Source organism: Pristiophorus japonicus, chromosome 12 (genome assembly GCF_044704955.1).
Source record: "Pristiophorus japonicus isolate sPriJap1 chromosome 12, sPriJap1.hap1, whole genome shotgun sequence".
NCBI lineage: Eukaryota > Metazoa > Chordata > Chondrichthyes > Pristiophoridae > Pristiophorus > Pristiophorus japonicus.
The window spans coordinates 49,815,144-49,829,186 of record NC_091988.1 but is presented as its reverse complement, the minus strand read 5'-3'; the positions used below and the strand labels follow the sequence as shown (position 1 = coordinate 49,829,186).

The following is a 14,043-nucleotide window of genomic DNA, read 5'->3' as shown; positions in this document are numbered from 1 at the left end:
TGCGTGCTGACTGTAGCGCGCATGTACAGAGGGTCCCGGCACTGTTTTCAGCGCCGGGACATGGCTCCGCCCCCGTCCCCCCCCCGTCCCCCCCCATGGCTTCCGCCCCCGTCCCCCCCATACCTCGTGCTGGCTGCGCCGAGGGCCAGAGGACCTGTAAGTAGGTGGAGAATACCGAGGATTTTTTTAGGCGCCGTTTTAGGCGTGAAAAACGGGCGCCCAGCTCGTTACATTGCACCAGCAGGCATAAAATGCAAGATATGGGGGCCCAAATTTCCCCAGGAGTTGCTGTTTTTTTTTGGAGCAACTAGATTTTCTTGGAGTAACTTAAAAATCACAATTCTCCCATTTAATTTGCTCCAGTGTAAATGAGTTAGGGTTTTTTTTAGTTCTGTTTTTTTTCCAAAAAGGAGCATTACCAGCCACTTACACCTGTTTTGGCCATTTAAGCAAGTTTAGCCAGCTAAAACTTACTCCAAGCTAACTTAGGCCAGAGTAAGTGGCCACTTTTGTACGTTCTGAAAAACCCTGCGGTGAATTAAGAGATCAGCGCAGGCAGCCAGAGATTTTGGGGTGGGGGGGGGGGGAAAGAAGGGAGGGAAGTTAGAGGATTCTCCAAAGCATTAAACACTTCACTTTTAACAATAAAGCATAGAAACCATCATAATTAATAAAGAATAATAAATGAAAAATAAATCAAGCAATAAGAAATAAAAAGCCCTTCAGCCAGGGCTAGGGGCGGGAGGCTCGCAGCTAGCAGGAGAGATCTGTGCGTCTCACATAGTGTAAGGCAGTCAGTCATCTGTGTGTCTGGAAACGGTCCAAAACCCTGCTGATAATGAAAGCCGCCTTGCAGCTTAGTGAGGTGGAGCACAAAGTCAGCTTCTGGGTCAAACGCCAAGAATGGTTTGTGTGAAAGGGCCTGCCGTCACTCAAAAGCTGCCATATATAGACTTGGATTGACGGCAATTATCCCTTCCACAGAATTGCATTTCAGTGCTTGACCTGCAATGTTAACTTCTTCCTCTAGAAGCTAAGCGAGGGTACAGCCGAGTAATGAAACGGGAGCGAATCCAGTCGACGGATAGCTATGACTGTCCCCTGCAGATTCACACTGACTGATTTGTAGCTACCATTTTAAATATGTCTATTGTAAGCCAGGTCTGTATAGGTCAGTGGCAGTGGTAGCGGTCGGGGGAAAGAGGGGGAGCATTTTATTATTTTTTTTTTTTAGATCCAATAAACCAATGTAGAAACTTCTTGGGCTACAAGTGCTGAAGCTGTGGAGGATTCATACGTCCAGTGAGGTGGAAGTACCCTCATGGACTTATAACAACTAACCAACCTCTGGATTCTGCTCTCAATAAGAATCAAACGGAATTTGGCATCTTTATCCTTCCAGTTCCTCTCCAAATGCTTGCGGACAGCCACAGCAGTCTTGATCAAATGGAGGGGAGCCCATTCGTCCAGGGCTAGGGGCGGCGTGCTTCGGGCTCCTCCTACACAGCCTGCAGAGATTCGGGGGAGGAGCTACTGCACATGCGCGCACACTCTAGCGCGTATGTGCAGAGGTCCCAGCAATGTTTTCAGCGCCGGGACCTGGCTCTGCCCCTCATTCCTTCTGCTGCACTACGCCAAGGGCCTGCATCGTTCCAGCTGCAGGGAGAATACCACAGTAACTTCTAGGCGCGGTTTTTGTTCTAAAAAGTCAGCGCACCTTCTAAGCGTGGGGGAAAACTTGGCCCATATAGTTTAGCTTTTCCCCCTCCCCTACCCCAGATGGAATATAACATTTTGGGGGTCAATTACAAGATTTTGTTTCCTGGCATCTCATTATTACAATGTGTAGTCATTTTCCATTTTATCCATACCTTAAAATTCTAGACTTCAATATACATGCTACATTAGTAGTACAGTGGATTATTGCATTCTTAGAAAGGAATGGCAGGCAAATGGAATTTGTAACAGCAACCCAAAATGCCAAGACCGTTAGAATTAAAAACCGTACCTTTGTGAAACAGTTGCTCAGCAAGGGCAGCCGTAATGCCATTTATCTCCTACAAAAAGGACACAATATTTTACTGAGAACAGGATTAAAAGATTCACATCTGTGCAACCAAGATCTACATGCATGTAGATAATCATTATTTAACAAAAACAGGCATTTTTGCACGGTTCATTCTTTTTTTGCTCTCTACAAAATGAGAAAAATTTTAGGCACAAATCAACTTGTGTGGAAAGATGCAAATACAGCAAATACAACACCTCTAGCTATAGTTCACAGTTTAGCTAGAGAAGCTGCACCTTTCATACTATATTTTAAAATTATTGTAACATACTGAAAGCAGAAGTCTAACCACTTTGACTGATTTATTCCTCATACTTTGGTTTGATGAAGCAAACATGGAGAACTGTACCATTTCTTCCCAAGACCAGCATTAATGATTAATGCCTCGGAAACATACCCTCCTTCGCAAAGAGCATTAAATAGCACTTAATGGAACAATGAAGATTGCTCCACACATGTTCAAGGGAACATCCACTTTAGCCTATGGAGTAACCAAGACTCTGGAATGATTAGTTTTAACCATACCCAAATGTTTGCCATCATCAGTTGGTGATAAAAAGGTAGGTTTGATTACTGGTTTAGAAAAATGCCCATTTGTGAGGAGTTTGACATTTTCATACTGTAGGAAATGGCTGCCTTCAACTTGGAACTTATTTAGAAAATGCTCTAATACTGAATATATATTTCATCTCCAAGAGTGCAAGTGAACACCAAAAATCAAGCACTAAGTAGCTGTAAAAAAGATGGATTTTACCGTTGGAAAACAAAATGTGCTCCGAATATCAAAGAGAGAGATGTATTCCCATCACTTGGGAACATTTTAAAAAGAAAATGGAAGGCAAAGACAATATTTAGTTTGGAGTCAACAGGAGAAAAGAACTGAGAACAGCTAGAGGTGCAGTTATTTTTAAATGTAAGGAAAGTCATGCAACAACACAAGGTTACTGCTTTTGCAAGTATTAGTGGAATTTTCAGTTTATGCATAGAGGATAAACTCACGTCAAATTAGTTTTGCAAGCAAGTTTGGGATATTTATTTCAGGCATAATGTAGCCAAATAGATCCTTACAGATGTGCAGCAGAAATTGGGTATGGTAGTGTAATGATTAGGTTAATGGACTAGTAGTCCAGAAGCCTGGATTAATTATCCAGAGAACATGCGTCAAATCCCACACCATTTGATAATTTGAATTCGGTTTAAAAAAATCTGGTACCAGTCAGTGTCCATAAAGCTGTCAAGATTGTCATAAAAACCCAACTGGTTCACTGATGTCCTTTAGGAAAGGAAATCAGAGATTTACAGCATGGAAGGTGGCCATTTCAGCCAATCGTGTCCGCGCCGACCAAAAGAGCTATCCAGCCTAATCCCACTTTCCAGCTCTTGGTCTGTAGCCTTGTAGGTTACGGCACTTCAAGTGCATATCCAGGTACTTTTTAAAAATGTGATGAGGGTTTCTGCCTCTACCACCCTTTCAAGCAGCGAGTTCTCGATCCTCACCACCCTCTGGATAAAAAATTTTCCCCTCAAATCTGCCATCCTTACCCTGTTTGGTCTATAAGACTCCAATCCCACACCAACATGGTTGACTCTTAACTGGCCTCTGAAGTGGCCGAGTAAGCTACTTAGGTCTTTCAAACTGCAACATGCAGTGGTTCAAAAAGGATCATCACCATCATGCCAGCCTTGCCAGTGATGCCAACATCCAGCAATTTAAAAAAAATGTTTTTTTAAAAAACAGCATGTAGTAGGGGGAGTTATGAAAGATCTTGCACATCAAACTACCTTTACAAAAAGAAACACGTCACTAAATACATCTATTAATGTATCCAACAACTAACAGAACATTTTAAATGTGTGAAATGAAAACCACATACTGAAGCACCAAATACGTTACTCCAGAATGAGAATTTTATTTTTAAACTTACATATAGATGGAAATTCAGAAAATGTGACAAAACTTTTGGTGCAGCGACTGGGAACTTTGCTAGTAGGGTTTGCAAATAGACTTCTAATTCTTTCTGCCTTTTTTCTACAAAGGTTTTGGAATTTTTGCCAATGATCTTCTTTGGTGGAAGTAGGTTTTTGTCAATTTTCTTTTCTGCAGTCAGCTATAACAAAATAAAGATGTCAAAGAACATATTTCTTAAAAGTGAATTGACAAAGAACATTAGGTTTTCTGTACACTTAGTATACCATAGCAAACTCCACAAACACAAGCAACCACATCATTGTGGTTTTTAAATTAAGCAAAGCAGTCATCAGTTCCAAGTGCAAAGTATTCACTAGAGTAGAGAAGTGTAGATGTGTTTTGTAACATGATGGTTATCTTAATGCACTGGCAAAGCAAATTGTAGGGGCAGTGGAGAAAGGAAGGGTACATCCATTATAACAGATCTCACTAATTAATGGTGGTTACAGAACAGTACTAAAATGATTGTGAACAAGTTAGCAACTTGCTCAGCTGGGCCAGAGGAAGGGGGTAAAGAACTAAATACAATTATCTATCTTCATTGTGATTTTATTCAAAAACAATAGTTTATCTTCGATTCAAGGAAAGATCACAACTTCAGACTGAAAAAAAACTCCATCCACTGACTCTTGGAAAAACACAGTTTGCTTACTCTATTTATCATCTTCTACCTTAGGATAAAACCATGACTGAGACAAAAATGTAAAGTATACTAGTTTAGACTTGGAAAAATAATTTTTTTTAATGCACAAGGGCAAGCCCAGGCAATGTTGTTTTAGAAAGAGTGCGTTAATATTTGTCCATATAGCTGCAGTCTAGCGAGACTCAACACTGACATAACTTGGCCAGCATGAGTGGAACTAGCTTTCTCTCAAAATGGGCTTATATGTTCCACACAAGCAATACAAAATGGACCATTAAAGCTGTCGGAGGCAGGAAACCTGCCACCTGTACCCGGTCTGGCCTACATGTGACTCCAGTCCCACATTACTTGATAATCTCTGAAATAGCCTAGTAAGCACAAATCAGTAAGTTGTAAAAACAAATCACTACCGAGGACCATCACCACCAACACCACTTTTTAAATGACAACTTGGGATGGTTAATAAATGCATCCATATCTCAAGAACAAAACAATGTTCAACGTTAGCAGTTACTTCATACTTTGGAATTAGGATTTTTTTTTTAAACTTGGAACTTAAAAAAAAACTAGTCACAGAAATAACAGCATAGGAAACTATTGTTCACCAACGTGCCTGTGTCAGCTTCTATTGGAACCATTTACTCTAGTCCCACTTCCCTACCCTTTCGTATATCCTTTTTATAGTCTTCCTTTTTAATTATTTATCCAATTCTCTTAAAATGATGTTGCAATTTCTGCTTTAATATCCAGATGGTAAAGCATTTTAAAATCTCAACCTTTGTGCACAAAAAGAGTGTTTCTGTATCTGGCCCGGAGTCTTTGCCTCCATGTTATAAATTTGCCAACTATTTGAAGCTACCTTTTGCTATTTGCCTTTTGAAAATCTCTTAAATTTCCTGTTAACCTTCTCTGTTCCAGTAGAAAAATTTCCCAATTATTCTAGCCTAGCTCCCTAACTATTACCTCTTATCCCCAATAACATTCTAGTAATTATTCCCTGTACTCCCATTGCTCAATATCTTTCCTATAATTGAATGCCCTGATCTACATTCAATAATCTAGCTGTGGCCTGACCAATGTCTTGTACAAATTTATTTTATTTTCAATGCCTCTATAGAATAAACACAAAATCCCATTTGCTTTTTTTTTAAAAAAGCCTGCACTTAAACTTTTAAAGAATGAGTCTGTACTCCTAGGTCTCTGTGCCTCCAAACTAGTTTTCCTTATGCCTATTTGTGAAATGGCTCGATGTTCCTTTACATTGAAGATGTTTTATAAATTCAAACTGTCCACCGCCTCCAAAATGTATTCTGTTGTATTTCTCTGCACCAAACTGCATCTGCCAACTATCCACCCACTCCACTAGCCTGTCTATAGCCTCTTTCAATCTCCTCCATTCTTCTCCCATTTGCCATGCCCCCAAATTTGGTATTCGCAAACGTCATTATTCCCCACGTCTAAATCATTTATACAAAATGGAGGACAAGAAGCTGCAGCAGAGATCAGTGGGGCACATCAATATTCATGCTCTACCGACCCGAAAAAAAAAACTGCATTTATCCTTTCTTTCTGTCTCCTACATTGCTTTCTATCTATGTCTTAATTTTTTACAAGTTTCTTATTGGGCACCTTGTTGAAATCGCCTTCTGAAAATCCACATATAAAATGATCAGATTTCCTCAAAAAATTAATTGGTCAATCAAGCACCATCTTCCCTTTACAAAGTCACAATGACAACCCTGATTAGCCCAAGTCTTTCTCAATGTTCACTAACTTCATAGCATTTTATAAACTCCAGAAGTTTATTCACAAAAGAATGAAGATTAAATGCTTATAACTTCTGGTTCATCCAGTTCCCCTCTCCTGTACAAGGGTGTAACTTTTACTTCCCTCGAAGTTTAAAAAAAAATCACATTCACTGGAAAATTGTTGTTTGTGCTTCCCTCAGTATTTTGGGATGTACATCATCCGGGCCAGATAGCTTATATTTTTAATTCCATTAACATGTGTTGCTCAACTAAATTGGAACCTTAGTAAAGGAAAGGCTTTATGCTGTCTGGAGCTGAAGATGATCACATGACTTCAGAAGGAATGCAATCTCTGGATGACATAGGGACAAACAGAAAACACAAGATGAGCTATTAGTGGCCTTTTTTTTTTTAAAAAGGCTCAAGACACACAGAATACAGCTTAATTATTCAGAACGCATGTTCTAGGCTTATCATATCTGAACAACATTGTAATTAGCGCACAATCAGCCAATATGAAGCAGCAGCAACAGCAGCCTTGGAACAGTCTGGTACAGACATCACTGACGGAGGCGACGAACAGGAATAAAAATAATGGGGATGAGTTACAATTATAAAAATAATTTTCAATGTTAAATTAAGCACTGGTACCCAAGCTGGATTTGTATTGTTCATGATATATATAAATGGCTACGCAATCTATCCAAGCCAAACAGACCAATACACAGCAGCAATAGGAGTACTTGTATATTGTAATAGTATTAAGGCCATTGCAAACAGAGCAGTCACAGCGCAAATTGTTTGCACGAATTTGCAAACCGAGGCCCCAAAACCTTTGAGGTTCAAAAAGGGTTTCCAAGGTTGTCAGACATGTGTCTTTGTTGACTTATTAGAACATTACTTCTAATGCTTTATAAATAGGGAAAGCAATTTATGCAGTAATACCCATGATTTCCTTTAGACAGTTGTCACTCTCTTTGGCAAGCTCGGAGTGTGCCAACATTTACCGATGGATCTCCGAAATGGAAAGATTGAAAAACCACTGGTTGAGAAGATCACTGCAGCCAATTGATTTAGAGGCTTGAGCTAGTTTCCTAGACCAATGAAGCAGCAATTGGAGCATACATTGAAATCTGGTATACACGCCCTATGTCAATTTGAAGTGCTCCCCTGCATAAAAGCCACATGCAAAATTGTGATTTGTATGCCAGATTTCACAGCATAACCTGCTTTGCAGAAAACTTGGCAGAGGATCCCATGCATCTAGCATTTAGTGACTACAAGGAATCTTAGTAAAACAGCACAAGTGTTTTACAATGTGCAAAAACTTGCCTTTTCATGTAGCTCATGAAAATCACTGTAGCGGTGTTTAACTGTCCATTGATGATTCCCAACTTTCACTTCTATGATATACACCTAAGAAAGTTATAGGCTTTCATTAGTGACAGCTACTGATTCGCAGCAGTGATTTAAATAATTAAGGGATACACACATTTGATGATTTGCCAACTGCTAAATGTTATAGATCTTGTAATGGATAACCCACAGTACATCAAGTTATCATTAAGCTCATACACTCTCTTTCAGGAGGATAATTGTTCAATAGGATGTGAAATAAGAAATTAGGATAAAGTTGCAACAAAAAAAAACTTCAGATACTAAAACCATAAAAAGCTTTCAGCCTATAAACAAATTAACCACAATAAAACCTAACTAATAACACAGCACCCCATCCACCACTTTAAACATTCACTCCTTCCATCACTGACGCAACGTGTCTGCAGTGTGCAACATCTACAAGATGCACTGCAGTAACTCGCCAAGGCTTCTTCGACAGCACCTCCCAAACCAGTGACCTCTAGAAGAGCAGCAGGCACATGGGAACACCACTACCTGCAAGTTGCCCTCCAAGTCACTCTCCATTCGGACTTGAAATATATCACTGTTCCTTCATAGACACTGGGTCAAAATCCTGGAACTCCCTCCCCAACAGATCTGTGGGAGTACCTTCACCTCATGGACTGCAACAGCTGAAGACGACAGCTCACCGCCACCTTCTCAAAGGTAATTAGGGATGGGCAATAAATGCTGGCCTCGCTAGCGACGCCCACATCCAGCGAGTGAATTTTTTTTTAAAAAGAAGAAAAATGAAGCATGAATACAGACATGGATAACTACACTTGAAGCCAACTTCAGTCTTGCCTTGTATTCTACTTGGTGAAATAGGGGATGGTCAATGTTCGGAGGAGATTTCTACTACTCCAACTGAACATCGATCACTCAAACACTTTTCCAGCCCATTTACAAGCACTACTACACATACTTAATTGAATATTGTACCATTGTGCAGTATTTAAATACAAGATTTGGTTTGGAGGGGTGACCTTTCCTGCTCTTTCTCTGCTACAGTGTACTGCAGAGAAAATACACAAATTCTGATTTATGAAACAAAGCATCAATTTTTTTATACAACCCCTGACCCAAAAACAGAACCTTTAAATAGAAACACTAACCAGCATAATGCATGACTAAATAAAGCACTATGCACAGTAAATAATCAAGCCACTGCAAAATTCCACCCATAAACAGCAATCTAATAGCAAAGATTTTCTCCAATTCAGTGTAAACAATGCTCAACAAATAATTAACTGGGCTGTGCTCAAATATTTGCAAGCTAGTCTTCACCCCACCCCTTCCAGTTTGCAGAAATCCTGATTCAACTAAATAAACTTCTGCTGATTCCATCCTATTTTACTTTGCCATTAACAGCAGCCCGAGGTCAACAACAAAACAAATCAAGACTATGCACCATTCACATCTATAGCAGCAACACCGCCTTTAACAGCCAAATAATCACACCCAAAGCAGATACGTTTTTGACCTGCAACCGGACAAAAAAGAAAAAAGACTTGCATTTATATAGCACCTTTCACGACCACCAGACGTCTCAAAGCACTCTACAGCCAATGAAGTACTTTTGAAGTGTAGTCACTGTTGTAATGTGGGAAACACGGCAGCCAACTTGCGCACAGCAAACTCCCACAAACAGCAATGTGATAATGACCAGATTATCTGTTTTTGTGCTGTTGATTGAGGGATAAATATTGGCCAGGACACTGGGGATAACTCCCCTGCTCTTCTTCGAAAAAGTGCCATAGGATCTTTTACGTCCACCTGAGGGGGCAGACAGGGCCTCAGTTTAACATCTCATCCAAAAGACATAATTCTGCTCCATACAGGCCAGCAAAGCAGTTTTGCATTTGGAAACCTATGTAAGCTACCTTCAAACAGTGGGGAAGGCAACAATCCCTGATTAGCGAGTAATTTTAAACAACTGCACATGCACAATTGTTCAAGTATTGATCCAGTGATCAGAGAAATCACTGCATTGCAAAGAAGCCATATCAGATTTCACTCTGCAAAGTCAAGTCTGGCACAAGTCTAAAAGCACAAGTTAGCTAACCACTAAATTCCGTAAAAATAGGTTAGAGCGATTCAATGTATTAAAGTTTAATACTATTCACTTTGAAACTGTTCAATTTTGTCTTGGTGAATCTAGGTGATATAATTTTAATATCAAAGAATCAAAGCTATGGTTACTTATACAGATGCACAACCCTTTTGATTGTACAGCACCACTATTGAAATAATTATTTCACATCTGTATTCATTTTAAACTTTTCAAACCAATTATACTAAATGACCTACTCAGAACTTCAAGCAAAGCTCAGTAAGCAGCTGATCCATACTGGTCGGGGAAGATTCCGCCCACCGTCTACGTAGAATCAGCTGATCTCAGCCAAGAGTGGTGTTGAGATGCTACAATAGCCTCAGTACCCCGAGCTAGTGTGAAATCAGGCAAGGGGGCCCCACCCCTGATCGATATCCAGGAAACCTTGCTGAAAATGATGTGTCTTGGGACTTTGGAAGGTGACAAGATTGGGCTCAGAAGTAATAACTAACCATATTCACTGGAAACCAAACAGAAAAGCAGCCTAAAAACCTCTCCAGCTTTCCTGATCACAGTTACTTGAGGATTGGACATCAATTTTTAACAATCAGGACACTATGATGTCTTCTGTGAAACATGTGTTACAGACTTACCTTTAAAGTCAAGAGCTTTCATGATTTGAACATTCAGGCACAGATTACTGAATAATCATGCAGCAAGATAGGTTTTACCAGAAGTTTAGCTCCACAATGTGCAATAATCTGTATCTCAACAAGTGTTCTGTACTATTAAGAATGGATGCAAAAACAATTTTTTGGGGGGTGGGGGGTGTGGTCACACACCAATTACTCTTTGGTTCATTATGAATCTGCTGTGCACAAGAATGACAAAAAAAAACTACAAATTTTGATTTCACTCTGCAAAGTCAGGTGTGTCAGAAGTCTAAAAGCACAAATTAGCTCAACCACTGAAATGTTTTTGTCCTCAATAGGCCTGGATACAGAACTTTGAAAGTTTTCATTCTTCCTCCCTCCAAACAAACAAATACACAACATAAGAAATAGGAGCAGGAGTAGGCCATTTGGTCCCTCGAGTCAGCTCCACCATTCAATAAGATCATGGCTGATCAGATCTTGGCCTCAGCTCCACTTCTCTGCACATTCCCCATAACCCTCGACTCCTGTATCATTCAAAAATCCACCCATCTCCGCCTTAAATATATTCAAGGACTCATCCTCCACAGCTCTCTGGGGTGGAGAATTCCAAAGATTCACAACTCAGAAGAAATTCCTCCTCATTTTGTTTTAAATGGATGACTCCTTATTCTGAAACTATGCCTCCTAGTTCTAGATTCCCCCACAAGGGGAAATATCCTCTCTGCATCTACCTGTCAAACCCATTCAGAATCTAGAGAAATCATTATTCTCTAAATATGCCTTAATATAGAAGACATGGAAATAACAAAAAAATCAGCCAAAACCAGTCCCCAAAAGCAGGACATTAAGAATGGCTTCCAGTGTTCCTAAACCACAAGCTACAGAAGCTGCCATGAGTATCTGCAAAACTTAAAATGCTGTACAATAAGGACATATTACAACATTTCCAAGATACAATTTCAGTTGGGACTAAGATCTAATAAGCTTTAATCTTCACAGCTGACAGCATCCAGTAAATGTCTAATTTAAAGTTAGATAAAAGCCCATCATTTGTTCACATATATAATAGTTTGTAATTAAACTGACACTAGCACTTCTCAGTTTTGACCTCAGAAAAAATTTCACCCAATACCAGTATGCTTATCCTTCCATCTCTACCTCTGTCATTTCTTGCCATATTTGATTCTTTACATCATGTTACAGCTCTTGTTTGCACCACTGGCTAGCTAATCTACACCAATACCTTGCACTTCATTCATTTTTAATTAACTTTTGGATTAAACAAGATTTTGTACAGGGAAAAAGTAAATTTGATCAAATGTAAAAGAACAAAGTTCTCTATCGTGGATTTTTTTTCCAAAAAGTGACAGTACTAAACATCTCTGCCAGCCAGTTACAGGGCAGTAAGCAGAGGTCACCTTCCCTCCCTATGTGTTGCTCAAATGTATTGATCTCACCATGATATTTATTCATCTTATTCTAAACTTTTGCCCATTCCTCCTCCTTCTGAAGGAGTTGACTCCTTGATTGGTTATAGTATCACTGGGAACAACTACTTGCATTTATATAGCACCTCTAATGCAGTAAAATGTCCCAATGCATTTCACATGTTAATTAGTCAGACAAAATGTAACACCCAGCCACAATGAGATCAAAAGATTGGTCAAAGAGATAGGTTTTAAGGAACATCTTAAAGGAGCAGAAAGGGAGACATGGAGAGGCAGAGAAGTTTAGGGAGGGTATTCCAGAGTTTAGGGCCTAGACAACTGAAGGCTTGGGGATGCACTCGAGGCCAGAATTGGAGGAACGCAGAGTTATCAGTGGGTTGCATGGCTGGAGATTCTCTCCAATACTTCGCCCATGAGTCATGTGAGAGCCTTGACAGAGCGTCAGCAATTATTCAACCATAGGGTCCATCATAACCAATTCTATCGGCGCTCAAGGAACATATACGCACACTCGCACTTTTAGCTAAGCACTAAATATAGGGGACAGGAGCAAATTCTCAGGCAAAAAGATCAAATTATCCGACACTCTATACATGAGCTATGAAACTGAAACCTCAACAGATGGAGAAAACAGATTCAGGCAAGCCCCATCACCTCCTGCTGGGTGCATTCAAATGAGAAATACACTGATAAGCGGACGCGCTGATCTAATTGCTGGACGATGAAAGGGAGGGGGAAATGGTCTGTTTTAAGAAACATGTAGTACTGCAACCTATCCTTGAAGGGTGCAATTAGTCTGGTCTAAAGATATTTTTCAAAAAGTGAACTAATTTGTTCACTTTCGTTCATACACGCCAGCGTTTCTCAAGGAAACGTAGATCAGAAGAATGTACATGTCCTGAAAAAAACATTTTAGTCCCTCTTGCTAGCCCAAGCAAAACAGACACGGTACAAACACAATCCCTCGTGAAATGTACGGTATATTATATATTACGTGTATAGAAGGGGGGGGGGGGGGGGGTTAAAAACGGGATATAACGTTAGTGACATTTCCACGGCATATAGGTTTTAATCCATCTTGGCTGTATTAAATAATGTCCAATTATGGCCCATTTTAGAATTAAACTGCCCCTTCATAATGGCAACAGATTCAGATGCCGAAAAGGGAGGGTGGACGCAGAAAGTGATGGAGCAGCAGATTCCTCTCCAGCCTCCGCGTTTATTAAAGAGGTCCTTCCTTCCATCCCTCTTTCTTTTTCTCTCTCTCTCTCTCCCACCCACCCGCCCGCTCGTGTCTCCCACCGGGCCGCACGTCCTGCAGCTCTCCCAATCTCGCCGTGCCCGCCGACAGATAGCCAGACACGGTGCAGATGTCCGGCTCACCGTGTAGTTTTCCACCAGCTCCGAGCCGATGATGCGGATTTCTTTCCCCTCAAAGAGCCCCTCCGCAAACCGCCCGGCCTCCATTCTGCTCCTGATGCTGTAAACAAGGAGAGGCGGGGGGGGGGGGGGGGAGAAGAAAAACCGCGTTCCCCTCAGCCGCTGCACCGCATCTCCTCCATCTTGTCTTCACTCTCGCTCCAGCCGGCGGCTCAAACAATCCAACTTTATCGACAGGTGCGCGCGCACCCGCAGCGCAGGCCTCCCTCCCGCCCATCACGTGCTCCTTCCACCCTGCCCATCGTCATTTGTCCCCACCCCAGGCCTCAGCCCAACTTGGTTACACAGAGTGTGAGAGGTTGCAGCCCCTCTTCCACCACTTGAAGGGGCTGCTCCCTAGTTTTTGATTGCACTTCAGTCCCGCGCTCCTGATCTTTGGTCATCTCCAGGAGTGAGCAAGTCGGAAGGCCTCCTCGCAGGACTGCTCCTGGGCCTGGCCAAGGCGGCCATCAACGGGTCCAGGCAGCGGACGGTCGAGGGAGTCGTTCAGCCCGACTGCCTGCCTCTCTTCCGTGCCTGCGTTCACGCCCGGGAGTCCCTGGAGCGGTGGACACTGGAGGGGTTATTTTCTTCTAGCGTGCATCATCACCCCAGGAATAGAATTCTAATTTTAATTTGTT

General features: G+C 41.2%; 1 protein-coding gene across 4 annotated transcripts in view; it reads right to left on the bottom strand.

Annotated features, from left to right (window-relative positions):
* The window catches only part of nisch (nischarin), a 61,768-nt gene extending 48,175 nt beyond the window's left edge, over positions 1 to 13,593 (bottom strand). For 3 of the 4 annotated variants that reach the window (XM_070895409.1, XM_070895411.1, XM_070895413.1), the window contains exons 1-4: positions 13,367 to 13,593; positions 7,761 to 7,844; positions 3,994 to 4,176; positions 2,009 to 2,057 (exon numbers count right to left, since the gene is read on the bottom strand). In XM_070895409.1, the coding sequence (XP_070751510.1) occupies positions 2,009 to 2,057; positions 3,994 to 4,176; positions 7,761 to 7,844; positions 13,367 to 13,450 (400 nt within the window). In that variant the 5' untranslated portion in view covers positions 13,451 to 13,593. The remainder of the gene's footprint in view (positions 1 to 2,008; positions 2,058 to 3,993; positions 4,177 to 7,760; positions 7,845 to 13,366) is intronic. The other variant, XM_070895410.1, reaches the window with a different exon arrangement.
* Positions 13,594 to 14,043: the final 450 nt, after the last annotated feature.